General features: G+C 45.8%; 1 protein-coding gene across 3 annotated transcripts in view; it reads left to right on the top strand.

Annotated features, from left to right (window-relative positions):
- Positions 1–27,518, top strand: part of LOC119772986 (diacylglycerol kinase eta-like) — a 125,812-nt gene that overhangs the window by 9,349 nt on the left and 88,945 nt on the right. For all 3 annotated transcript variants that reach the window (XM_038269719.1, XM_038269718.1, XM_038269720.1), the window contains one exon: positions 27,131–27,241. In XM_038269719.1, the coding sequence (XP_038125647.1) occupies positions 27,131–27,241 (111 nt within the window). The remainder of the gene's footprint in view (positions 1–27,130; positions 27,242–27,518) is intronic.

Here is a 27,518-nt window from a genome sequence, read left to right as displayed (position 1 = left end):
GGTTATTAACATCAGCCCAGTTTTAGTTACCTAACCGATGCTGATCTGTTTTAAAAGGACCAACAGTAACCGACACGGTTGATGTTGGTGAATCCATAATAAATGCAACCTAAAAAAATCTTTTTCGGCTTTTAGCAAGAAAAGACAACCTTAAAGTCGTAGGGAAGCGGCTGTTCCAAGCGTTGCATTTCCAAATTCTCCCAGTGGTGCCCGACTTTACACGAGTGAATAAAGTGAATGTGATCGGTCGATTATCAAGGGGGCGGGATTGTTGTGGCGGAAGGTTCGCAAGCATGTTTGGTTGTGTCTGGTTTGTGGGAAGCATCTTGCTAACCAGTTAGCAACTTAGTGCTAGCAGGTTCCCAATGGGAAATTCCATTGGGACCAAGTAGCACTAAATTGGTGACTTAGAAACGACGCTGTCAAGGAACGCTATGGACAGCGGAAACATGCAAGAGGAGGAGAGTTTAGTGTCGGAGGTCGTGGATGAGTCTCCTCCGTCATCCATTTTTTATTTAGAGGAGGAAAGCGGGGACGAAGATGTTGTGGAAGAGGACGCCAGGGCGGCAGAAGCTTGGTTTGGTGTAGAAGGCTTCCAGCCGTACATGTTTGAGCCCTTGCCTCGCAACGCTGCCAGTTCTGTTAGCTCTACGCCTGCCGAAGACACAGACGTCCATCCCCGTGAACACTGGGACGCAACTCAATGGGAAAGGAAAGGATTCTGATTTCAACCGTTGTGATATTAGCTGCGACATATGAATCAAGATGCTATGACCGAAAACATTTGATTGACAGATGACCGTTGATATATGATTGGCCGAATTTAGGTGTTCAATACTGTCTGATAAAGAGTACATTTATATACATGTTTAAGCCAGAATAATTTGACATTTAAATATGATTTCCCTACGACTTTAAGGGTCTGATGAAGTTTGCTTCTCGCTAACAGCTATCAGCTAAAACCTAGAGCAGAATAGATTAGATCAGATTAGATTAGTGCTTTATAATGGCCTAGTTAAAGTACAGACCTCAGTCTGATGTTTCTATCAGCATCACAGTTGGTTGACTGAATCCAAATATATGTCACGCTGTTCAGTTTAGATTGAAGCTTTTTTTTTTACTGTTTTTTATTTTTCCTCCACTTCACGGTTTTTTCATAAAGGACATAAAACCCAAATAAAACACATCAAAGTTTTCTGTTGCAACCAGACAAAGTGCCGTAGAGGTGTGAAGACTTTTCCATGTGAAATAAGCAGGCATAAATGCACGACGGTCCAGCAGCAGTGAAGTCGTGCAGCTCCGGGTGAATGCGGCGCTCTGCTGGCGGCTCTCACGCCGTCATTGGCTGTCTGAGCAGAGCTATGAATGTGTGACTAACGCAGAGGCTCTGTGATTGAAAGCAGAGCTAATGTCGTTCCACAGCGCTGCTGCTCCGCAGTTTTCTGCTACCTCTGAGTGATCCAGACGAGATCTGTGCTGACTTCCCTGCAGGGAAGGGAGGAGGCGTTGCAGGATGAGGAGACACCGGGGTTTTCCACAGATGGAGCCTTTTGGATGGAAACTCCTGTCTCAATGTGCCCTCGTGCAAGGCACTTAACCTTAGATCAGTTAGAGGCAGGTATAGCTTGGAGTTCTAACAGTTGATCATTTAAGATGTTGAGATCGTCCAGCTCCAGTCCCTTCCAGTGTTTTTCTGTCTGTCTGTAAACAGGCTCAGACACGCGACTTCTAGCAACTCTGAAAACTCCCACTAAAGGTCTGGTTATCCCCCTCAGCAGCGTGTCGCAGATATTTTTCGATTTCTGCCCAATATTGAAGTGTGGTCTGCGCTGTTATTCCACGCCACCACGCCAGAGGGCCAATCAGCAACTAGCTGTGGGTCTAGATACGGCCGAGGCGGTGAGGAAGTGGGAGCTGAGGGACATGAGGGCCAAAAAGAGCGGGGATCCAGGTGGGAAAAGGGTCCCAGCGTTCTCACCTCGCTCTGCTAGCTGCTCCATCTTCAGTTGTTTTCCAACATGACGGTCAGACAAACAGAACAAGCCGCTAAGGAACCAAACAGGAAATATGCATAGAGTAGAGCGGATGTAGATCTGACCAATCAGAGGCCTCCTTTCTGCGCTCATCTACAATTTAAGGGAGGTGCAGCAGAGGGTCTGTGGAAGGGGGCGGCGCATATCTGCATTAACTGGGACACACGCAGACGACCTGGTTTCTAGGTATTAACCAGGCTTTACTGACGAGGTGTGTAATGTAGACGGCATCCTCTGTGCTCCTGTTCTGCCTGTATGCATATTGGTGGGGGTCCAGCATTGGGGGCAGGCAGGATCTGAGGTGAGCTAGAACCAGCCGCTCAAAGCACTCGGTGATGATAAGGGTGAGGACTACCGACTTAGACTCAGACTTTGTTGTCATCTTGCATACACAGAGTATACAAAACGATATTCGAATGCATCCAGCTTTTCAACTGTGAATGAGCAGCTTAGCAGTGAAGTCAACATTTCCTTTTATAAAGTGCAGCCGTGGTCACAAAGTAAACTGTGGGAGAGAGATGCTGCAAAAGGCACTGATGTGGAAGGTTCAGAGTAGTGCAAAATAAAGAAAGTAATAAATAAATAAAGAAAAAATGGTGCAAAATGCATGTAATGCAAATATGACGTTATCAGTGTGATGCAGAGTCTGTGATTTAGTTTTTCCATCAGTTCATCAGTGTGATGGCGGTGGGGAAGAAGCTGCTGCAGAACCTGCTGGTCCTGCATTGAATGCTGGGAAGCCTCTTCCCAGAGGGCAGCAGGGAGAACAGTCCATGGTGGGGGGGTGAGGGGTCATTGATGATGTCACGGGCTCGGGACACGCAGCGCTGGGATGAAATGTCTTTAATGGAGGGAAGAGGAGCCCCCATGATCCTCTCTGCTGTTCTCACCTTCTTCCAGTCTGAGGCGCTGCAGCCTCCACACCACACAGTGAGACAGCTGCTCAGAACGCTCTCTATGGAGCTTCTGGAGAAGGTGGGGAGGATGGGGGGGTGGTCAGAACGCTCTCTATGGTGCTTCTGGAGAAGGTGGGGAGGATGGGGGTCAATGAGTCTGGATGGGTTGGAGTTCTTGTGGATAGGGACGATGGAAGCAGACTTGAAGCAGGTCTGACTACAGCGTGGGACAGGGACAGGTTGAACTGGAAAAATCTAAATCAGGATTACTTCTTAAAATAAGTGCATTTTTTCTTGGATTGAGGAGGTAAAAGAGACATCTGGCCAATGGAACAAGACAATTTACATTTAAAATAAGAAAACAAAATTGCATTGTCTTATTTTAAGTGAATATTATCTAAATATCTTATTTCAAGACTAAAAATACAAATTTAATTGGCAAATCATCTCATTTACTGACTCAAATTATGGGTAAATACACTTAATTTAAGACATTTTTACTTATTTCTAGATAATTTTTGCAGTTTGAAGAGGTGTGTTAGCGCTGCTACCAGCTGCCCTGAGGAAACATCCAGCGATGCCTTCAGGACCTGCAGCCTTGTGGGCTCCAATCCTGCTGAAGACCGCTTTTACGTCGGTGGAGAGGAGTCAGTGGCTGCAGCTCTACTGCTCCCTCTCTCAAAACGAGCATAGAAGTTGTTAAGCTCGTTGAGGACGGAGACATCTGAGGAGGTGGGGGAGGTGTTCGCGCTCCTGTAGTCTGTGAGAAGCTGAAGGCCTTGGGAGTTGGAGTTGGAGAAGTGATCCTCCACCTCCCTGTTGTAGTGATGTTTGGCCTTCTTGATGCAGCTCAGCCCTGGCTGCACTGAAGGTCATCGAGCTTCAGCAGGAGGTGAACTTCTAGGGCTTCTGGTTGGGGTTTGGCTGATATTTTGAATATAGCTATACAAAAAAATAGCATTTTCTCCACAGTCTAATTGCTGTTTCTAATTGAAACACATCAAACGAAGCTTCAGACCAGGAGGGGCGCCGTTAGCATCAGACCCTCTAGCAGGTTGGTACATATGTGTGGCATAGTATCACAAAGGAGACCAGAGACAGGGGAATTACCCCTCTACCACTTACTGGATTGTAATTTAACCATCAGTTCAGTGAGATTTTAGCAGGCCGTGGGAGCGGGTGGGAGGAGGCGCACAGAGTAACAATTACAGCCAGAAGAGAGGAGAACATGCTAGAAACGTCCCTGAGGGTGGTGGAACGTAGGAACGTTTCAGTCTGGCTCCAGTTTGAACCAGCAATGACAGAGCGTTGGCTAAGAGATGCACGACAGAGCCTAGGCGCTCAGAGCGCCGCCTTCTCCCAGCAGCCGCCCAGCTCAGACAGATGTGTAACCAGTCTGCTTCATGGATGCAGGCGCAGAGATTTAATGTCAAAAGTCAGGAGCGGAAATTGTCGACCAGAGGAAGGGATTCTTCTAGGAAGCCTTTAGCGGAGGTACAGGTACGTAATGATGGCTTCTCTAAACTGGAAGTGGGTGCAGTTAGTGTTGGTGGATGGTACCTGCTGGTAGAAGGTAAACTGCTCTGCATTGTTGCACTCTATTTTACGTCAAACTCATTGCCTTAAAGTAAAAAAGCATCCAGCATTCTCGTCTTTAACTCCCAAACCGAACACCTAATGCCTCCATTCAACAGTTAATAGGATGGAAGCGGTTTCATTGTATCGACGGATTCCTTCTGCATTATTGTTTGAATGTGTTTCAGCAGATCCTTGGCTACCTGGTGCACAAAGCCTACCTTTATCTTTGATATTAGCATTTTCCAATTGTTGACTTATTTAAATATTGATCCGAACCTGAAGTCAGGCTCCTTGATAAGCGTTGACCTTTTGAACCTTCTGATACTTGAGCTGATTTGTTTGGAGGAAGTAAAAATTATTAGCTTCCCAAATATTTTCGGCCTTGATTGATAATCTATATTAGGAGCCATTTAGCCTTAGCCACTATTAAAAAGTTTCAGTCATAGATGAAATCATTTCCGAGCTAAAGGTGTTATGTATTATTTACTTTACTTTCACACTGAGCCTGGTTCTGCTGGAGGTTTCTTCCTGTTCAAAGGGAGTTTTTCCTCTCCACTGTCGCTACAAGCACACCGCCACCCTTCTTTCCACATTCAGAGGGCTCTGATTGGTGTCTGAGGTGCGTGCTGTTCTGACCCGCAGCAGCTTGTCGTAGCGCTCCGCTGACATCAGGAAGCGGCCGTCCTCCAGCTGCATCTCTCTGTTCTCCAGCAGGTTGTTGAGGACGGGGAGGACGTTTCTCTCCGCTTTCTCCAGCCCCTCCAGAACCAGAACCCGGCCTTGTGTTGCTGCTCTGACGGCACACTGGAGAAAAATCACAGACCCTTTCAGAGCTCTGGGTTCAAAGGTCCTCTCATCATCTGCCATTTCAGTGACAAAGACATATTAGCTTAAAGGATCTTAAAAGGATTTATCTTATTTCATATATTGATTTCTGCTATTTACTCATTATAAAAGATCTGTTTCCCCTGCAAGGCCACAAAATGCCTGGATGAGGGTGTTTATAGACAAGACAGATTATTTCTCAAGGTTTATTCATAACATGTTTCTGTTTAACCAGAGTGGCTGTTATTTGATTAGACCTTTCATCATTCTGCTTCATTCTATCTGTATAATTATGCTGCTATAGGCTTAGACTGCTGGAGGACATAGGGACCCCTTTTTCATCATTCTGCTTCATTCTATCTCTATTCTCCCACTCTGCAGAATCTGTTAGTTCAATCTCTAACGTTCTGCTCTCTCTGCTTTTTCTCATAGTAGCTTCATCTGCACTGTTAAAAAAGTAAATGGCAATTGTTGTTCTAACACACAATTGTATTGTAATCCGACTCAGAAATATAAATTTGACATCTAACAAATAAATACACGTTTGCCCAACTCAAATTCTCAGAAGTTGGTTTAACAAGGAGTTTTAAATCGCCTATACAAGATTTTTTGAGTTCCCTCAACTGTAAACTCATGGGCATGCGCACTGCTTATGTTCATGGACACGCCCACTACGGTACGGGGTTTCCTATCCCTTTCTTCAAGGGCACAGCCTTTTTCCCTCGTGTTTGAGAAGATTGGCGGACATTGTAATTTTATGCATCTGGAGAACCACGCAGGAACGACCCTGGGACCTTACCAGTTTTCCCGGTGAGTGCTGCAAAGTACAGACAGTTAGCGGTTAGCTCCGTGAGTTAGCATTCCCTTGTGGTGTATTGCCACCGAGTTGAAGCATGAGTTCACATGTTTTTCACGTTCTGATGAAAGGAAAAGCAGCGCACGTGCACGTGTATAATGCGCATGTGCGCGTGCGTGTTTATGCCGCGCATGTGCGGGTGAGTGTTTATGCATAGAGAAAAGAGTGTGCCTGTTATTTTCATTGTACAAATGAAAAGAGACATTAAGTTGAGTGTAATAACTTATTAAATTTCTAAATTGTTTTATGTAGTGCAGTGTTGTTGCACTCAGGCACAGAATATTACAAGACTACATTATTTTACTTTCTTAATCCGATGTGGGTATTTACTGTTATTTACATTATTTACATGTGGATTTTTTGCTTTCATGATTTTATTTGCTTTACAAGAAAAACAGTGACATTAACATTTTATATGTTAACCCTGTAATGCAGCAGTTAATTCGTAATGAGTTAGAAAAGTTACATTACACACTGAAATTTATCATACTTGGAGAGATATAAACTGTACAGTTAAGAACAAGAAGTGAATGGATTTAACTAAGCCCTGTTGTGCTATGCAGGCTGGGTTTTTTGGATACCCTGGATTCTGGATTCTCTCCTTAAATGGAGATGGCGAGCCAACCGTGTGAACATCTGGATTTGGACTGAGGAGAAGGATTTGGACTGAAGAGGACTTTCTTTTTTTGCATTCATCGTCCTGTCGGAGTGGTAGGACTAAAAAGAAAAACTCAGAGATAAAAAGGGAAAACCTTTTTCTTTTTCCGTTGGGAAACAAGACATTTTATTTCATTTTATTTTTTTTAAAAGGGTGCACCCAATTTAAAGAGACTACAATTGAAAAAAACAAACTGAAGGCCGTCCAAATTTGTAAAACTGTTATTTTTTCATATATGTTAATACACTTACTTCACAAAAAATTACCTGTGTGTTTTCCTCTTACTAAAATGGTGTCTTACTGTTTTTTCCCTCATCATCACTCTTACGAATCTAGAACATTCTGGTCCAGTGTCATGTTACTTTGATCTGTGCAGTTAAGATTATGTTGTTGAACATGGTTTTATACTGTATCTATGCAATGTTTGGCTTGAAGCAATAAAAATGTTGTATTAACATAATTTTTTGTGTGTTGAATGATTGGTAGTGAAGACGATTGGTAGGACTAAAAAAACTGAGTTGATAGAACTCAACTTGCAGATAACACTACAAAATCTGAGTTTGTAGAACTCAAAATCTATATGTCAAACTCATAAAACAAAGTTGATAGAACTCAGAACTTAAAGGTGAAACTCAAAAACCTAAGTTGGTAGAACTCAAAATTTCTATGTAACACTCCAAAAACCTAAGTTGGCAGAACTCAAAAATCTTTGTAAACTCAACCACAGTGAATTTAAGTAAGGAAAACTCAAAAAACCAAATGCATCACGTTGCCTAGAAAATGTAAGTTCTGTCAACCTCTATTTTTTTTTCAGTGTGGTCTGTTCCTGTTTGGCTGTGACTCCATCCTGGAGAGAAATATCAGCTGTGCTGCTGCCATCAACACCTTTGTTTCTAGATGTTGGAGCTTGGCCTGTTTTCCAGTGTAGTCCTGTTTCTCTGACTGTGACTAACTGGATGTGCTCTCTTCATCCTCTGACATGGGAGCTGGCTCGGAGCTCGTCTGCCTGGCTGCGTGTTTCCTGGACGGGGCCGCCTGTGGAGCTGGTTGACAGTTGCCTTTTGTATCTATGCTTCTTTTTCTATGTCTGCTTCTGTCTCCTTGAACCCCAGTGGGCCTCAGCAGATGGCCGCTCACACTGAGCCTGGTTCTGCTGGAGGTTTCTTCCTGTTCAAAGGGAGTTTTTCCTCTCCACTGTCGCTACAAGCATGCTTAGTGTGAGGGATTGCTGAAGAGTCAATGAGTCGATGCAATCAGCTGGTTTTCCTTAGATAGAAAACTTTGAATCAATCTGACTGGATGGTCTGGTGAACTGGAAAGTGACCTGAGATGACATGATGTGAATTGGAGCTATAGAAATAAACTGAATAGAATAGAATATAATTGAATTATTGATTGAGGCTGTTTGGATGAAAAGTATTACATCAGTAATCTCCCTTTTTGCTCCAAAATGGAAAAAACGATCTAGAAATAAGAAAAAATATCTTAAATTAAGTATATTTGAAATAAAACGATCCAATTGTGTTTTCTTATTTTAAGTGTAAATAGTTTTGTTCCTTTGGCAAAATGTCTCTTTTAGCTCCTCAATCCAAGAACAAATTCACTTATTTTAAGAAAAAATTATTTATCTAGATTTCAATTTCTTTCAGGGATGTAATTCCTCAGAAGTGATTAGGATAAACAATGATATAGTCATCAGGTTTCAATCCAAAGTGCTTTGAGACGTCACAACTTTCAAACCACCTCCTTTTTCCAAATGTCAACCTGTCTCGCTCCTCCTCAGTTACCAGGCTGCACAATAAGGTGGGGGTGGGTGGAGGCCGAAGCACCGGAGGGAAACCTTCAGTCATCCAGACTGGGCAGAAAGAGAAACCAGGAAAACAAACCAGCAGGAGAACATATCTGTTTCTATTAGTGTTGTGAAAAGTTCCGATACTCAGACTCTGTATCCGAATACGATGCTAATTTGGTTTGGCATCTATAATAACATCACGTGTTGTTTGCATATGTTGCTGTTGTTGATTTTTCATTTCTGGGTTATTTATTTTGTTATTGATTGCATTTGTTGCTTTTTCCATGGTACATTTTTTTAATACCATTATGTTTTTGTCATTTTATTGAAAATGCTACGGGGTATTGAAAATGAGTTTGAAATGTTAGTAAGGTGACACTTGTTTCTACATCCTGTCATGACTCTGAACAGAAGGACCTAGTGTTCAGGCAAGACAGACAGTGAGATTATTCATCCATCCATCTTCTTCTGCTTATCCGGGGTCGGGTCGTGGGGGTAGCAGCTTCAGTAGGGAGGCCCAGACGTCCCTCTCCCCAGCCACTTGGTCCAGCTCCTCCGGGGGAATCCCAAGGCGCTCAGAAACATAGTCCCTCCAGCGTGTCCTGGGTGCCTGGAACACCTCACCAGGGAGACGTCCAGGAGGCATCCTAATCAGAACTTAACTGGCTCCTCTCAATGTGGAGGAGCAGCGGCTCTACTCTGAGTCCTCTGCGGATGACTGAGCTCCTCCCCCTATCTCTAAGGGAGAGCCCAGACACACTACGGAGAAAACTCATTTCAGCCGCTTGTATCCGGCATCTCATTCTTTCAGTCGTGACCCAAAGCTCCTGACCATAGATGAGGGTAGGAACGTAGATCAACCGGTAAATCGAGAGCTTTGCTTTTTGGCTCAGCTCTCTCTTCACCACCACAGACCGGTACAGCGCACGCTTCACAGCAGACGCCGCACCAATCTGCCTATCGATCTCCCGCTCCATCTTCCCCTCATTCGTGAACAAGACCCCAAGATACTTAAACTCCTCCGCTGGTGGCAGCAAATCCTCCCCAACCCGGTAAAGGCACTCTACCCTTTTCTGGCTCTAGACCACAGTCTTGGATTTGGAGGCACTGATCCTCATCCCGGCCGCTTCACACTTGGCTGCAAACCGCTCCAGTGAGAGCTGTAGATCACTCCCTGATGAAGCCAACAGGACCACATCATCTGCAAATAACAGAGATGCAATCCTGAGGCCACCAAAACAGATCCCCTCAAGTCCAACCCTCATTGGAAACGAGTCAGACTTACTGCCGGCAATGTGGACCAGGCTCTAAAACCCGTCATACAGAGATCTAACAGCCCTTATTGAAGAGCCTGGTACTCCATACTCCCTCAGTACCCCCAAAAGGACCCCCCAAGGGACACGGTCGAATGCCTTCTCCAGATCCACAAAACACATGTAGACTGGTTGGGCAAACTCCCATGCACCCTCCAGAATCCTGCTGTGGGTGTAGAGCTGATCCAGGGTTCCACGGCCAGGATGAAAACCACACTGCTCCTCCTGAATTTGACATTCGACTATCCGACGGACCCTCCTTTCCAGAACCCCGGAATAGACCTTACCAGGGAGGCTTAAGAGTGTGATTCCTTTGTAGTTGGAACACACCCTCCAGTCCAATTTATTTTTAAATTGGGACCACCCCAGTCTGCCAATCCAGGGGAACTGCCCCCGATGTCCACGCAATGTTGCAGAGCTGTGTTAACCAACCCTGCCCTGCCACCGAGGAGCTTTTTAACCACCTCAGTGACTTCAGCACCAGAGATGGGAGGACCCAAGCCGGAGCCCCCAGGCTCTGCTTCCTCAATGGAAGACGTGTTGGATGGATTAAGAGGGTCTTCGTAGTTCTCCGCCCTCCGACATATGACGTCCCGAGTCGAGGTCAGCAGCACACCACCCCCAATATAAATAGTGTTGGTACTGCACCGCTTCCCCCTCCTGAGACGTCGGATTGTGGACCAGAATCACTTTGAAGCCGTACAGAAGTCTTTCTCCATGGCCTCTCCGAACTCTTCCCACGCCTGTGTTTTTGCCTCAGCGACCAGCCCAGCCACCTGCCGCTTTGACTGCCGGTACATATCAGCTGCTTCTGGAGTCCCACAGGTCAATAAAGCCTGATAGGACTCCCTCTTCAGCTTGACAGCTTCCCTCACCGCTGGTGTCCACCAGCGTGTTCAAGGGTTGCCATTGCAACATGCACCGAAAACCTTGCAGCCACAGCTCAGACTAGCCACCTCAAAAATAGAGGCACGGAACATGGTCCACTCAGACTCAATGTCCCCCACCTCCCTCGGAACGTGTTCAAAACTCTGCCGGAGATGGGAGTTAAAGCTTCTTCTCACGGGGGACTCTGCCAGACGTCCCCAGCAAACCCTCACAATACGTTTGGGCCTACCAGGTCTCCCCCACCATCGGAGCCAACTTACCACCAGGTAGTGGTCGGTGGAGAGCTCTGCCAGACAGTGAGATTATTCAAAAGGCGTTTATTTAAAGTACGGGCTGCAGATCTGCAGTATCAGTGTCTAGGGCGTCTGAGGAAGGAAACTCTGGAGAGAGGAAACACTGTTTAGTGACCACCTAAAAGTAACGGAGGAATATCGTGAACGTGAGTCACTAACCTGGTTTACAAGTTCAGTCCATAGCCAGAGATTGAGTTACGATCCAGCCGGTGGGCTGCCAACAACACATGGCGGGCGCTTCCCAGAGTGTCCCAGATGCTGCGGCCCCTGAGAACATGCAGTGGTCCGAAACTAGGTTAGGCAAACAGATCAGAACAGGAACAGGCTGGCTCAGAGATCCAGGAGTCCAAAGAAAGTTCAGGCAAACCGTTCAGCTGGGAACAGGCTGGCTCAGAGGTCCAGGCATCTGAAGCCAGGTCAGGCAAACAGATCTGAAAAGGAACAGGCAGCGTTAGAGATCCAGGAGTCCAAAGAAAGTTCAGGCAAACCGTTCAGCTGGGAACAGGCTGGCTCAGAGATCTAGGAGTCCAAAGAAAGTTCAGGCAAACCGTTCAGCTGGGAACAGGCTGGCTCTGAGGTCCAGGCATCTGAAGCCAGGTCAGGCAAACAGATCTGAAAAGGAACAGACAGGGTTAGAGATCCAGGAGTCCAAAGACAGTTCGGAAAAACCATTCCGACAGGAACAGACAGGCTCAGAGGTCCAGGAGCCCAAAGCCAGGTCAGGCAAACTGTTCAGATGAGAACAGGCAGGCTCAGTGGTTGAGACGCAGAACAGGTCAGGATCAGGAAATCAGAAACAATCAGGAATGCTAGAAACACCGTCACCACTGAAATCAGACGGGAACAGGCAGGCTCTCGCCACTGGCTAAAGAGAACAGGAATAATCTATCCCTGATGACTAGATGCAAGCAGATTAAATACTGTAAAAGTAAAAATATGTTTTTTAGAGAGCTGTGACCTTCCAGCAAATTAAACCAATGAATTATTGCTGTAGCAGCTAAATCTTTATAGTATAAACTGCTCCACAGTTAATGAGTTGAGTGGAATAGTTTCCTGTAGGTCAGAGTAAAGGAGGTTGAGGATTAAACTGGTCTTCCTCTCCAAGGACTTAGTGTTAGGAAGGTTTAACCTTCGTTTGATTAGAGCAGCAGTAAGCTGTAGCTGGAGAAAGAGGTGAGAAGTCAGGAGAATTTCATCAGGCTAATTAGACTGAGGCTGAGAAAGGAAAAGCAATCTGGGACAGAGAAGTTATCCCATTAGAAGGCGGGATCATTGATCCAGTTTGCTGCGGCTTGTGTTCATAAATGCCCCCCCCCCATCAGTATTATCAAAGGCAGGACATGGGCCTGTTCTGCCACCCTATGAGGGGACTCCAGCTCCGCTCTTATCCACCACAAACAGCTGCTGTATCCATTTGAACCGCCCGTGCCTTTGTCCATTGTGTCCATGTGTGTGTGTTTGTGCAGTTTGGAGGCGGGCGTGTCACGCTGCCAGGAGCCAGGCAATGTGTGAGTGGAAGGTCCGTGTTGCTCAGGTTACTGCTTTCTCCTCAGCACAGGACTTGCTCTCTGTCTCGCAGTTTAGTAGATGAGAGGAGCAGTGCACAGAGGCAGGCAGCGGGCTATTTATAGATCACTTCTGGCCTACTTGGCAACAGGAAGGAGATGAAGACAAGGAGAGGAACTATGGAGGCCAAGGAGGAGCAAAATAGAAAATAGAGCTGGAGCGCAGATTGAAGGGCCAAGCAGGAATAAGGCTCTGAAAACTCCAACTAGATGGTCCAGCATCTTTGTTTATCACAGACCCCCATCCACCCCCAACCCCCCAGCCCCCTCATGGAGGAGCTCAGAATGTGTTTCTGTGCCACATGATCAAACCAAGTCATCAGTAATTATTTATTTACTAGTTTCCATACTGGTTAAAATAATTCCACCTTAAGCAGAGTTTCCTATTTATTGGCATCCATCTAGGATAATAAATAATAGAGCAAGGCTGGGAGAACACTAGTTTCCTAAAAAAGGACGTTTGGTCAAACTAGTTTCTTCATGAAAGAGCTGAGAAATCGCATCTTCTCTGCGTAACATTTCCCAGAAATGGTCAGGCCTTAGAAGTCCACTGAGGCTGTAGAGCATCAGTCAGGCCTTAAAGCAAGGCAGTATAGTGTCGCTCTGGCCTTAGAGTGATGGTCAGGCCTAATGCTACGTTCAGACGGCACGCGAAAGAAGCAGCAACAAAGCGGCTGCTTCTTAATTTTTCATTCTTATACACATTAAGGTCCAACGCACCTTAACAGCCAACATATTCTGCTGGCAGGTTTCTACATTTTAAATTAATTTAGGCGTTAATAAACTGTTTCAGAGGAGTGATCATAGCGCTCTGCATCAGCAGTGCTGCGTCTGACTCCCTGCCAGCTCCCAGATCAGCTTCTTTCATTGGTTGATGTGGTGCGTCCAGCTAACCTGACTCCGCCAGATGGATTTGCTCTGCATATCCATCTGGAAACCTTCCGTTGAAGTAATTTTGGGAAGGGGCGAAAATACTGGTTAGCTGATTGGCCTATTGGTGATAGACGGGCCAAATAAACCAATCAGATCAACGAAGCATATGACGTACTAACAGAGCGACGACGAAGAGGAGCCAATTGATAGATCAAACTCTTGCCAAAACCAGTCGGGAGAAGAGCAAAAACATCTTTTCCTCTGAGAAAAGCCTCCAGATCAGTGTTTTGCTCTTCTTTCAGTGAAGAAATACTCTGTAATTCTGATAAAACTTGCTCGATAGCCACGCTAACGCTAGTTTCATCGGCTGAAGCCGCCGTGTTCTTTAGACTGAACTGTCGCGCTTCTCGTTGCGTCACACCTCAACCCGCCTCAAAGCCAACGCTGATTGGACGTTCGTTTGGTGAAAGGCTCCAAATTTTCTTCAACGGAGAGTCTCCAGACTGATCTGCGAGGGAAACCTTGAAAGCTCGCGAGACCATCCTGATCTCGCGAGGCTAGCGTCCAGCAGCTAAAGTTACATTTTTCCAACTCCAGCAGCAGCTGCGTTTAGGGCGCAACATGCGCGTCAGATGCTCAAACACTCCCGACGTGCTGCTTCAGCTGCTCAGACGCGCTGCGCCTGCTGCTCAATACGCGGGACATTTTGATGCGCATTGACGCATGTCAACCATAGACTTTGCATGTAAACTAGCTGCTCCTGCTGCCACTGCTGCTTGCGGTGTGAACGCAGCATAAGAACGTTGGTCAGGCCTTAGAACGTCGGTCAGTTCTAGTGTCGAGGTCGGGGTCCAGTTAAGGAAGCAAGAATCAGAAGCCTGCTTGGCATTTCTGCTCCTCTTCTAATCTTCTAAGTAACATTTGCCAATGCTTGCCATCAGCATCAGCGGACCAGGCAACTGGCTAACAGAGAGTTTGTGATAAATAAATACAGAACCCTCCTATTCTACAGTTTTAATACTCATAGTGATGATTTCCTTTAAATAGACTTATCTTTAAAGCTCAGGAAAGCTTTGTTTGGTTTAGGCTTTGGAGACCAACAGCTAACTGATCCAGTTTGGGGGGAATCAACAACACATGGCTTTGCTACAGATCCAGAATCTCCCCAGTGGAGAGATACAGGTCCTGAGGCCGATGGAGCTCCAGGTCCTGAGGCCGATGGAGCTCCAGGTCCTGAAGCCGATGGAGCTCCAGGTCCTGAAGCCGATGGAGCTCCAGGTCCTGAGGCCGATGGAGCTCCAGGTCCTGAGGCCGATGGAGCTCCAGGTCCTGAAGCCGATGGAGCTCCAGGTCCTGAAGCCGATGGAGCTCCAGGTCCTGAAGCCGATGGAGCTCCAGGTCCTGAGGCCGATGGAGCTCCAGGTCCTGAAGCCGATGGAGCTCCAGGTCCTGAAGCCGATGGAGCTCCAGGTCCTGAACCTGATGGAGCTCCAGGTCCTGAAGCCGATGGAGCTCCAGGTCCTGAACCTGATGGAGCTCCAGGTCCTGAGGCCGATGGAGCTCCAGGTCCTGAGGCCGATGGAGCTCCAGGTCCTGAAGCCGATGGAGCTCCAGGTCCTGAAGCCGATGGAGCTCCAGGTCCTGAGGCCGATGGAGCTCCAGGTCCTGAGGCCGATGGAGCTCCAGGTCCTGAAGCCGATGGAGCTCCAGGTCCTGAAGCCGATGGAGCTCCAGGTCCTGAAGCCGATGGAGCTCCAGGTCCTGAGGCCGATGGAGCTCCAGGTCCTGAAGCCGATGGAGCTCCAGGTCCTGAAGCCGATGGAGCTCCAGGTCCTGAACCTGATGGAGCTCCAGGTCCTGAAGCCGATGGAGCTCCAGGTCCTGAACCTGATGGAGCTCCAGGTCCTGAGGCCGATGGAGCTCCAGGTCCTGAAGCCGATGGAGCTCCAGGTCCTGAAGCCGATGGAGCTCCAGGTCCTGAGGCCGATGGAGCTCCAGGTCCTGAGGCCGATGGAGCTCCAGGTCCTGAAGCCGATGGAGCTCCAGGTCCTGAAGCCGATGGAGCTCCAGGTCCTGAAGCCGATGGAGCTCCAGGTCCTGAAGCCGATGGAGCTCCAGGTCCTGAAGCCGATGGAGCTCCAGGTCCTGAAGCCGATGGAGCTTCAGGTCCTGAAGCCGATGGAGCTCCAGGTCCTGAAGCCGATGGAGCTCCAGGTCCTGAAGCCGATGGAGCTCCAGGTCCTGAAGCCGATGGAGCTCCAGGTCCTGAAGCCGATGGAGCTCCAGGTCCTGAAGCCGATGGAGCTCCAGGTCCTGAGGCCGATGGAGCTCCAGGTCCTGAAGCCGATGGAGCTTCAGGTCCTGAAGCCGATGGAGCTCCAGGTCCTGAACCTGATGGAGCTCCAGGTCCTGAAGCCGATGGAGCTCCAGGTCCTGAAGCCGATGGAGCTCCAGGTCCTGAAGCCGATGGAGCTCCAGGTCCTGAAGCCGATGGAGCTCCAGGTCCTGAACCTGATGGAGCTCCAGGTCCTGAGGCCGATGGAGCTCCAGGTCCTGAGGCCGATGGAGCTCCAGGTCCTGAAGCCGATGGAGCTCCAGGTCCTGAAGCCGATGGAGCTCCAGGTCCTGAACCTGATGGAGCTCCAGGTCCTGAAGCCGATGGAGCTCCAGGTCCTGAACCTGATGGAGCTCCAGGTCCTGAGGCCGATGGAGCTCCAGGTCCTGAGGCCGATGGAGCTCCAGGTCCTGAAGCCGATGGAGCTCCAGGTCCTGAAGCCGATGGAGCTCCAGGTCCTGAGGCCGATGGAGCTCCAGGTCCTGAGGCCGATGGAGCTCCAGGTCCTGAGGCCGATGGAGCTCCAGGTCCTGAAGCCGATGGAGCTCCAGGTCCTGAAGCCGATGGAGCTCCAGGTCCTGAAGCCGATGGAGCTCCAGGTCCTGAAGCCGATGGAGCTCCAGGTCCTGAAGCCGATGGAGCTCCAGGTCCTGAAGCCGATGGAGCTTCAGGTCCTGAAGCCGATGGAGCTCCAGGTCCTGAAGCCGATGGAGCTCCAGGTCCTGAAGCCGATGGAGCTCCAGGTCCTGAAGCCGATGGAGCTCCAGGTCCTGAAGCCGATGGAGCTCCAGGTCCTGAGGCCGATGGAGCTCCAGGTCCTGAAGCCGATGGAGCTTCAGGTCCTGAAGCCGATGGAGCTCCAGGTCCTGAACCTGATGGAGCTCCAGGTCCTGAAGCCGATGGAGCTCCAGGTCCTGAAGCCGATGGAGCTCCAGGTCCTGAAGCCGATGGAGCTCCAGGTCCTGAAGCCGATGGAGCTCCAGGTCCTGAACCTGATGGAGCTCCAGGTCCTGAGGCCGATGGAGCTCCAGGTCCTGAGGCCGATGGAGCTCCAGGTCCTGAAGCCGATGGAGCTCCAGGTCCTGAGGCCGATGGAGCTCCAGGTCCTGAGGCCGATGGAGCTCCAGGTCCTGAGGCCGATGGAGCTCCAGGTCCTGAGGCCGATGGAGCTCCAGGTCCTGAAGCCGATGGAGCTCCAGGTCCTGAAGCCGATGGAGCTCCAGGTCCTGAAGCCGATGGAGCTCCAGGTCCTGAAGCCGATGGAGCTCCAGGTCCTGAACCCGATGGAGCTCCAGGTCCTGAAGCCGATGGAGCTCCAGGTCCTGAAGCCGATGGAGCTGCAGGTCCTGAAGCCGATGGAGCTCCAGGTCCTGAAGCCGATGGAGCTGCAGGTCCTGAAGCCGATGGAGCTCCAGGTCCTGAAGCCGATGGAGCTCCAGGTCCTGAAGCCGATGGAGCTCCAGGTCCTGAAGCCGATGGAGCTCCAGGTCCTGAAGCCGATGGAGCTGCAGGTCCTGAAGCCGATGGAGCTCCAGGTCCTGAAGCCGATGGAGCTCCAGGTCCTGAAGCCGATGGAGCTCCAGGTCCTGAAGCCGATGGAGCTCCAGGTCCTGAAGCCGATGGAGCTGCAGGTCCTGAAGCCGATGGAGCTCCAGGTCCTGAAGCCGATGGAGCTCCAGGTCCTGAAGCCGATGGAGCTCCAGGTCCTGAGGCCGATGGAGCTCCAGGTCCTGAAGCCGATGGAGCTCCAGGTCCTGAACCTGATGGAGCTCCAGGTCCTGAGGCCGATGGAGCTCCAGGTCCGATGGAGCTCCAGGTCCTGAAGCCTTGCATAAGTTTGGACTTTCTTTGCCGTGATGAGTTAACTCTGCATTGATTTAGCTCTAATGGTCATTCTTCCTGTGGCTGCAGAGGAGTCGGCCATCTTCTCTGTGGTTTTCTTAAACATCGACTCCTTAGAAATGTTTTTCTTCTCTTGTCTTATTTTTGGCTGATAAAACATGAAAAGTCTTTGGAGGTTAGGTCATGATCTTGGCACTGAAGGCTCGATTTGGCTCCTTTCTTCCGTCTGCTTAGCTCTGTCCAACTCTCATTGTCTCTCATCAGATCCACCTGTTCCTGTTTTCTATTTAAGCCGCTTGTTCTCAGCCATCAGTGCCAGATTATTGGAGCCGAGTGTGAGAGTTTTCTAGTCTTCCTCTGAGTTTCTGATTATTTGATCCTGACTGATTTCTGCCCCTAGACTTCTGAGTTTTGGTTGCCCCTGTTCTGCTCTGTTTGCCTGATCTATTTCCGGACTGTTACCTGGATTCTAGATGTTGGAGCTTGGCCTGTTTTCCAGTGTAGTCCTGTTTCTCTGACTGTGACTAACTGGATGTGCTCTCTTCATCCTCTGACATGGGAGCTGGCTCGGAGCTCGTCTGCCTGGCTGTGTGTTTCCTGGACGGGGCCGCCTGTGGAGCCGGTTGACAGTTGCCTTTTGTATCTATGCTTCTTTTTCTATGTCTGCTTCTGTCTCCTTGAACCCCAGTGGGCCTCAGCAGATGGCCACTCACACTGAGCCTGGTTCTGCTGGAGGCTTCTTCCTGTTCAAAGGGAGTTTTTCCTCTCTACTGTCGCTACAAGCATGCTTAGTGTGAGGGATTGCTGAAGAGTCAATGAGTCGATGCATCAACAAAGGTGTTGATGGCAGCAGCACAGCTGATATTTCTCTCCAGGATGGAGTCACAGCCAAACAGGAACAGACCAGATGAAGCTGCTATGAGAAAAAGCAGAGAGAGCAGAACGTTAGAGATTGAACTAACAGATTCTGCAGAGTGGGAGAATAGAGATAGAATGAAGCAGAATGATGAAAAAGGGGTCCCTATGTCCTCCAGCAGTCTAAGCCTATAGCAGCAGAACTATAGAGATAGCTCAGGATAACCTGAGCCACTCTAACTAGAAGCTTTATCAAAAAGGAAAGTTTTAAGCCTAGCCTTAAAAGTAGACAGGGTGTCTGCCTCATGGACTAAAACTGGTAGTTGGTTCCACAGGAGAGGAGCCTGATAACTAAAAGATCTGCCTCCCATTCTACTTTTAGAAGTTCTAGGAACCACTAGTAAACCTGCAGATTGAGAGCGAAGTGCTCTGTTAGGAACATAAGGAACAATCAGATCTCTGATATCAGATGGAGCTTGGCCATTTAAGGCTTTATATGTGAGAAGGAGGATCTTAAATTCTATTCTGGATTTAACAGTAGATGTCTGATATTTAAAGGATATGGATCGGTTTTGGGCCGTCCCCATCGTGAGCAGCTCCCAGCATGGGGCTCCCTATAAACACCAGTTAGCTTAGCACCCATAGCAACAAAGGAAGTCCCTGAACGCAGGTTAGAAAATCAGCTCTTTTCTTGTAGTGGGACGGTTGGGGTTTATATGAGGATATGATTTCATCCCCCTGGCTGTCTGTCCCAGTCCCACTTTGAAGATGGAAGCAGGCGAGCTGCTCAGGCCTTATACGGCAGTCCCATTTGAGGTATTTCACCTTAAGCCGCTGCAGGAATTTGCTCCTACAACCTGCAGAAAACAAGCAAAGAGAATTAGACAGACGGCGTGTTTGGGAAAATCCTTTTCCTGCTCTGCTTTCTTCATCCCTTTCCTTAAAGTTTCTGTTTATTTCCTAACAGATGAATCTAATGGATCAGCCTGCTGCTGTCAGAGCGATCCACCTAGGCCGTGTGTTGGAGGCAGTGTTAATTTCATCAACCAGGACGATGACGAAAATATTTCGTTAAGGCACAAAAATTGTTTCCAGAAAATAAAAATATGACGAAACAAAAAAATTATTTTCATTAACGAGACTAAGACCAGACGAAATTTATGAGCCGTGGATGAATGGACATTAAGAAATGTAATTGTTTATAATTAATTTGTCATTCATAGTTGTGTTCAAGTGTTTCTTGAACTTTGTCACACGCTTGTCAGGAGGCCAAGCAGCCTTGGAGGTGGGATCCAAACTGGTTGAAAGAAGAACATGCTCTGAAGAGTTTTCAGCTAACAAAACTTTAACTTTTGGACATCAACCAAACCCCACCAACCAACAGAACAATGGCAGACAGGTTTCTTATATAGAGGAGGAACTAGATTGGAAGAAACCATTTTTCAAAAGGATGTTCAGTTTCACAATAACAAGAAGAAAAGGAAAATTTGATTTAGACGAACAGCTGATTAAGATATATTTTTACCAATAAATACAGAAAACAAATATTTCAATTCAATCCAAACAAATACTCAAACTCAATATAGAAAACAGCATACATCAGATCAACCTCCCCCCCTTCAATTACCCAATGGTGCAGTCTTGTACGCACCTGCTTGGGAAACAGCAGAGGTGAGTATTTAAAAATATTTTAACTCCTTAATCCATGAATTTCCCTTTTATGAAGAGTTAAACAAAAACAAAATAAACAAATGTAGAAAACCAGATGCTGCATTTAGCTGCTACTTTGGCCAATATACAGGTAACGATGGTTCATTGTTACGAACTTCATAGACGATTACGCGTTATTGCCCTGTTTGTCCCACGGCGCCTGTCCCACAGTGCGTCACGCCGCTCAGTCAGTACTAGCAGAGCAGTCACTGCGTGGGTCTCAGATACCCGTGTACGGTTTGTCTGGGCAAAAAAAAAACGCCTGGATGTATGGAGCCATTTCGTTTATAACGCGAAGGAGAACACAGAAGAATCGGCGGCTTCAACATGGCAGAGAAGAACACAGCCAATCTGAAGCGACAGCCAACATGCTGCCATATGGAGGAAGGTAACGAACGGGTGGGTCTGTAGTAGCAGGAATAGCAGAAAGATGTTCTACTGATACTCTGGATATTAATCGTTTAAATCTCTTCCTCCCTACTAGATTCCTGACACAGTGATACCACAGCCAGATCAGAGGTTTGGAAGGAAGGGAGGCTGTTGCAGAGATGTTGGGAGCCCCCCCCCCACCGTACAAACCTGACGGCAAACAGCAGAAAGCCCTGGAGAACTTGATGGGAAAGTGGATTGGGCGTTCTGGCCTGCCTGCAACGACCAGTGAGGATGAAGACTTTGTGGATATGATGAAACAAGCCGACAAAAGGTTCAATGTGTGCAGTGGGATATATGTTAAAAAGAGGATCGGTGTGTGAAGTTCTATTCTGCACAGTGTTATATAAATAAAATAGAGAAAAATTAGACCATCCTGATATCGCGAGCTTTCAAGGTTTCACTCGCTAATCAGTCTGGAGACTCTCCGTTAAAGAAAATTTGGAGCCGTTCACCAAACGAACGTCCAATCAGCGTTGGCTTTGAGGCGGGTTGAGGTGTGACGCAACGAGAAGCGCGACAGTTCAGTCTAAAGAACATGGCGGCTTCAGCCGATGAAACTAGCGTTAGCGTGGCTATCGAGCAAGTTTTATGGGAATTACAGAGTATTTCTTCACTGAAAGAAGAGCAAAACACTGCTCTGGAGGCTTTTCTCAGAGGAAAAGATGTTTTTGCTCTTCTCCAGACTGGCTTGTGGTTGTGTTTTCGTCGTCGCTCTGTTAGTACATCATATGCTTCGTTGATCTGATTGGTTTATTTGGCCCGTCTATCACCAACATAGGCCAATCAGCTAACCAGTATTTTCACCCCTTCCCAAAATTATTTCAACGGAAGGTTTCCAGATGGATATGCGGAGCAAATCCCAAAAATAAAAGTTATTCATTTGTGACATTGACTTCTGTCTTGTAATTTAGTTTTTAACCTGTCAAGTTTTTTTAAGATTTTTAACATTACAGTTTATATTTTTCCAAGCACACAACAGTTTAAAGCAAAGTTTAGTTTGCAAAGAATGAGCAGGAAGGATTGAAAAGCATGTTAACACGGTAATGTAGGCTGGAGTTCATTATCTGACGCATGCAGATACACACCAGGAACCTGGAAACTTAAAAAATACTGAATTACAAAAAACATTTAAAAAACAAACATGTTTCATTGATATGTATAAAAAAATGAATATTAGGAACTATATTTATCAAACATTATACTGGGCAAGTAGAAATTGTTTCTGGGCAAATAAAATTTGAAAGTCAGTTGCCCGAAGGGCAAGTGGTAAAAATCCTTAACGTCAACACCTGAGTGTGATATAGATATATATATTTTAAAAAGCAGTGTGTGGAGAAGTTCTATTATTTACAGTGTTGACTAAAATGACTAAAATGACTAAAGTTTGACTAAGACTTAAATAGATTTTTGTCATTTAGACTAAGACTTAAACGAAATCGGGAAGGCAATGACTAAATAGGACTAAAACTAAAATAGATTTTTGTCATCGTGACTAAGACTAAATTCAAAAAGCTGACGAGGTTAACACTGGTTGGAGGGGAACTGGGTTTCCTGTTTTCAAGCCTTAGAAAGCAGGAGAGGCTCACTGATGGCTCATCATGTTTACGGTCCAGTGTGATGCACTGGTGCGTCCATATGGGCCGTCTCCACTCTAAGCATGTTTTCTCTGTTTAAGTTGACACAGCTGGTGGGCAGGATGTCAGATCCAGAGCTCTACGTCTGTTTGTAATTCTCTCCCCTTCCTCTGCTATAAATAACCTCAGTATGTGTGTGTCCGTATGCGACGCAGAGAAAGATGTCCTCGCTCTGAGCTTTTGCATCTGTTTGCGCTTGTGTGTGTTTAATCTTTACTGTTCCATGTCTGGCTTTATTAGCCGCTTACGTCCAGCGTGTGTTTGCGTGCGTGTGAACGTTGATGTGGCCGTAATGATGATGGCTTTGTGTGCTGTTCCACGCTGTGATTGATTGGCGGTGACACGGAGAGCCTCACGCTACATAGGATAGAAAGCCGTTTAAGTTTTATTAAAATTATCCCAGAGTTTGTTTCTGCTAAAACACCTCTTTAGGTTGAACTGATGCTGGACCATTATGCTGAATTTCAGGTTTTAAATACAAAAAGAAAAAACAGGAAGAGAAAATTATGATTTTACACCAAAAATGAAAAATGCTCCTACTAAGTTCAGCCCTGGAGCTTTTATCTAATTCCTCTTGATTGATCGAAATGAACTCAGATTGAGTTGAAATCAATTATAGGATTAGAAGTTTTACTCTTTTTCTCCTAAAAGTTTTGTTTCAATCGATGCAGTGAAAACATTTTGTTACATGTTCTTCCTCCAAACGCCGCCTTTACCCCCTTATGAAATTAATTTTGTTCTATTCTACTAACTGAAGTCTAACATTTTACGAAAGAGAAAGAACTCTAGAAATGTATTAGTAAAAAAACTAATTTACTGCAGATTTTGGTTAAAGGGCCAGTTAATGTTTATAGAAATCCCTTGTTGGCTGTTATTTATAAATTAAAGTCGTATGGAAATCATATTTAGATGTCAAATCATTCTGGCTTAAACATGAACATAAATGTACTCTTTATCAGACCATATTGTCCCAAAAGTTAGAAAATTTCAATAAAAAAACAAAAACAAACATTTCTTAAACCCTTTATAGGGCAAGTTTGCGTTTTTGACAGTTGCATCCCCCCCGTCCCTCAGTGAGATCTAGAAGCACAAGATCTATATCCAGCCATTCATCAAAGATCCTGCTACATGGCTGTACGTCTGATTTTGGCATTTGACCAATTAGATGAGCCCTTGAATGATAGATTAACTACTGGAAGTAGGTCATAATGATATATTACCAACTGAAGTTGAAAACAAAGTTAACAGGTCAAGAAAAAAAGGTGAAAAGCTAATTGAAAAAATAAAAAGTAAAGTTAAAAAGTTAACGAGCTTACTTAACAATTATATTTAGCTTTATAAACTAAAATAATATCAGTGGCATTATCAGCATTAATGCATCTAAGCTAAAGATGCACCAAAAAAATAAATGTGTTTCTTTCACTCTCAGAGTTTTTTCATGAATTTCTTCTAGAAGCACTTTTGTTATTTTTCTAAATATATTCGGGCAAGTTGCTGTTGCTTGTTATTACATTGACATTTATTTCCGCCATTAAAATATCCGTATTTTTTTAATGTTACAGAAATAATAAGGTCTTGGTCAGGAAATCCAAAAAACACTATTGGCTGGAAATTTGGATTTACAAATTATTTCATTGAGTGCCCAATAAAGGGTTAAAATTTGTGTTGTCGTTTTTTTCCCGTTATCTTATACAGGTCAGTTACTTATATGTTGATTTTACTAACAGCTGTTAGTGAGGAGAAAACTTCATCAGACCCTTAAAGTTGTAGGGAAATCCTATTTAAATGTCAAATTATTCTGGCTTAAACGTGTATATAAATTTTCTCTTTATCAGACCATATTGTCCCAAAATTAAGAAAATTTCTTCAAAAAAAAAAAAAAAGTCCTGTCTTAAAATCAGATTTTTTTTCCCGTTATCTTCTGCAGGCCAGTTAGTTCTACGTCAGCCTGAACACCTAAATTCGGCCAATCATATATCAACGGTCATCTGCCAATCACATATTTTTGGTCATAGCATCTTGGTTCATCTGTTGCAGCTAATATACGCAACGGTTGAAATCAGAATCCTTTCCCATTGAGTTGCCTCCCAGTGTTCACGGGGATGGACGTCTGTGTCTTCGGCAGGCGTAGAGCTAACAGAACTGGCAGCGTTGCGAGGCAAGGGCTCAAACATGTACGGCTGGAAGCCTTCTACACCAAACCAAGCTTCTGCCGCCCTGGCGTCCTCTTCCACAACATCTTCGTCCCCGCTTTCCTCCTCTAAATAAAAAATGGATGACGGAGGAAACTCATCCACGACCTCCGACACTAAACTCTCCTCCTCTTGCATGTTTCCGCTGTCCATAGCGTTCCTTGACAGCGTCGTTTCTAAGTCACCAATTTAGTGCTACTTGATCCCAATGGAATTTCCCATTGGGAACCTGCTAGCACTAAGTTGCTAACTGGTTAGCAAGATGCTTCCGACAAATCGGGTACAACACAACTTGCTTGCAAACCTTCTGCCACAACAATCCCGCCCCCTTGATAATCGTCCAATCACATTCACTGTATTCACTGGTGTAAAGTCGGGCACCACTCGGGAGAATTCGGAAATGTTACGGTTGGAACGGCTGCTTCCCTATGACTTAAAAAAAATAAAACACCTGAGTTAAACTGAGAAGGGAGGGCTGGGTGTTACTAACACTTATCTAGAGGATAAACTAAATATAGTGTTGCGCCGATGCCATTTTTTGGCCCTGATACCCGATACCTGGCTGTGCAGTATCGGCCGATACCATCTGTTTGAAATTGATGTGTGTGTATCTATGAAGAACTGCAGACTACTAGGATGTAAAATAATCACCATCATGGCTTCATGTCAAGCTGCTGCCTACCTTTGTGAAGCAGGAAAAAGACTAAAAGTGAATCCAGTAGAACTTTTTATTGCCTACCTGGAATGAGTGACAATAGTTGAAGAAACTTTTGGCTCTCAAAATGATATCGGTGCCCTATTGGTTGGTACTCAACGATACCGATACCACCATTATAGAGATGGATCAGGCCCCCGTCCGATACTGGTATCAGTATCGGTGCAACACTAGTAAAATACATCAATAATTAAGAAAGGATCTAAACCTACAGGAATGAGCCTCTATAGCAAGACTGAACGGTTCATAAGGAACATTTAGGTAAGGCAAGACATTTCGAACATAATGAGCAGAAATGGGGCTGGATGATTTGGCCAGAACTTATAGCATGATATATTTCATAATATGAATTAATTTAAATATGGATATATACAAGATTAAAGCTTTACAAAGTCTGACAGAAATGGCCTCAACAGATGCCTGTACCAACGTATAATATTAGAAAATGTTTATTTAAAAAAAAAACATAAGAGTTAAATAAACACAAACCAGGAACATCAGTCAGTGACACATAATATAACTGTGGACACTGATACATGCTAGAATCTTGGCATTTAGACTTATTGGATGAAATTATATTGAGATATGTATTTCATATCTCAAAAAAAGTGAAACTCTAAACACAAAGAGGATTTTATTCACATCAACGGGTCAATCAAGCAGAAATTCAGTTTGGGAGATTTCACTGTAAGGCCGATGCTCTCTGAAGATGAGAATTTGAACAAATACTCAATAAATAAATCCTCAATAAACAAGCTTTGCTTTACAAGTCTCTTCAAATGCTCCAGATTTTACAAACTTTGATACTAATTCATCACAGGAAACATTATTATGTGAGTCACTTTGACGTTGGTTTTACCAACCTGATGGGAGACGCCCAGAAAGCTGATACTTCCCAGTTCCTGATTCCACATCGCGCTCGCCGCCTTCTAGGTTTCTCCATCTGTTTGCTCCATCTCTGCTGGTTTTTCTCTCTTTGACACATTGCTTTAGGTGTATTTAAGCTTGTTTAGAGAAACCAGGTTTGCCTGTATTTAACGGGCCTTCAGGGTTCTACTGTGTTGTGTCTACCTGTTCAAACATATTCTGCCGGCAGGTTTCTACATTCTAAGTTAATTTAGGCGTTAATAAACTGTTTCAGAGGAGTGATCATAGCGCTCTGCATTTAAAGAAAAATCCCAAGCAACTCATACAAATGGTGGGGGAGAAAGGGACGATTAGGTGGTGCCAAATCAAAGAAAACAATAAAACAAAAACAGGGCCTACCTACAGTCTAAGCTAAATAAAACAAATGAAACAGAAAACCCTGCTAACCTAATCTAACAAAAAGATTCACCAAAACTTTACAAGGGTGGCATCCACCTACTTACCTATTGTGTTTAACAGAAAGTCTCCTACGTGATGAAATGTACAGGGTACCCCGACCTTACCTTGTCCACTAACTCCCACCACAGACCATTAAACACACAGAACAGAACATGCAGCAAGCAAACCAAGGGAGGGAGGAATCTCCAGGTGGCATGCTTATATAGGACCTCCCTGGATCCTGATTGGTCCAAGGGTGGAGAGAATCAATCAAGGGGAGATTAACCCCAGCTTCTGCTACCTGTGTAGAAGCAAAGGGAAGTGGGGAGGGGATAGAAAAACAAACAGCCTGGCAACCATGTAACAACGCTACAGGACCTTTTGGGCGCCTTGATGCACGTCAACCATTGACTTTGCATGTAAACTAGCTGCTCCCGCTGCCTCTGGCGGTCTGAACATAGCGAGAGTGTCGGTGTCCATCTTGGTTGTGTTTTCTGATGGGGAGCTCTAATGAAGCCTTTGTCTCTTTTGTTTCTGCAGACGAGCATAAAGGAAGGATTGTTACTCAAACAGACAAGCTCCTTCCAGAGGTGGAAGAAGCGCTACTTCAAGCTGAGAGGCCGAACTCTTTACTACGCCAAAGATGCCAAGGTAGCTCCACCCCCTATTTACCCTCTGGGATGTAGACAGAAACACCAACCTGCTTTTAAAGCAGAACCTTTGTTGTTTTTGCAGACAGTTTTTATTCTGGTCAAACTTACACTAAGTTATTTTATGAAATCAGAGAGTGAAATATAGATTCCCTACCTGTTATTCTGGACAGGTTTGTTCTTATATTTGTTTCCTTCAAACGAGAGACGGTGGTTTCCTTATGAGTAGTGTTTGTCTTGCCTACTAGCTGTATTAATTTAACTACAACTATTATCAA

This window comes from Cyprinodon tularosa, unplaced genomic scaffold (genome assembly GCF_016077235.1).
Source record: "Cyprinodon tularosa strain WSP-4 unplaced genomic scaffold, ASM1607723v1 ctg737, whole genome shotgun sequence".
Taxonomy (NCBI): Eukaryota; Metazoa; Chordata; class Actinopteri; order Cyprinodontiformes; family Cyprinodontidae; genus Cyprinodon; species Cyprinodon tularosa.
This window is presented reverse-complemented; position numbering and strand designations above follow the sequence as displayed.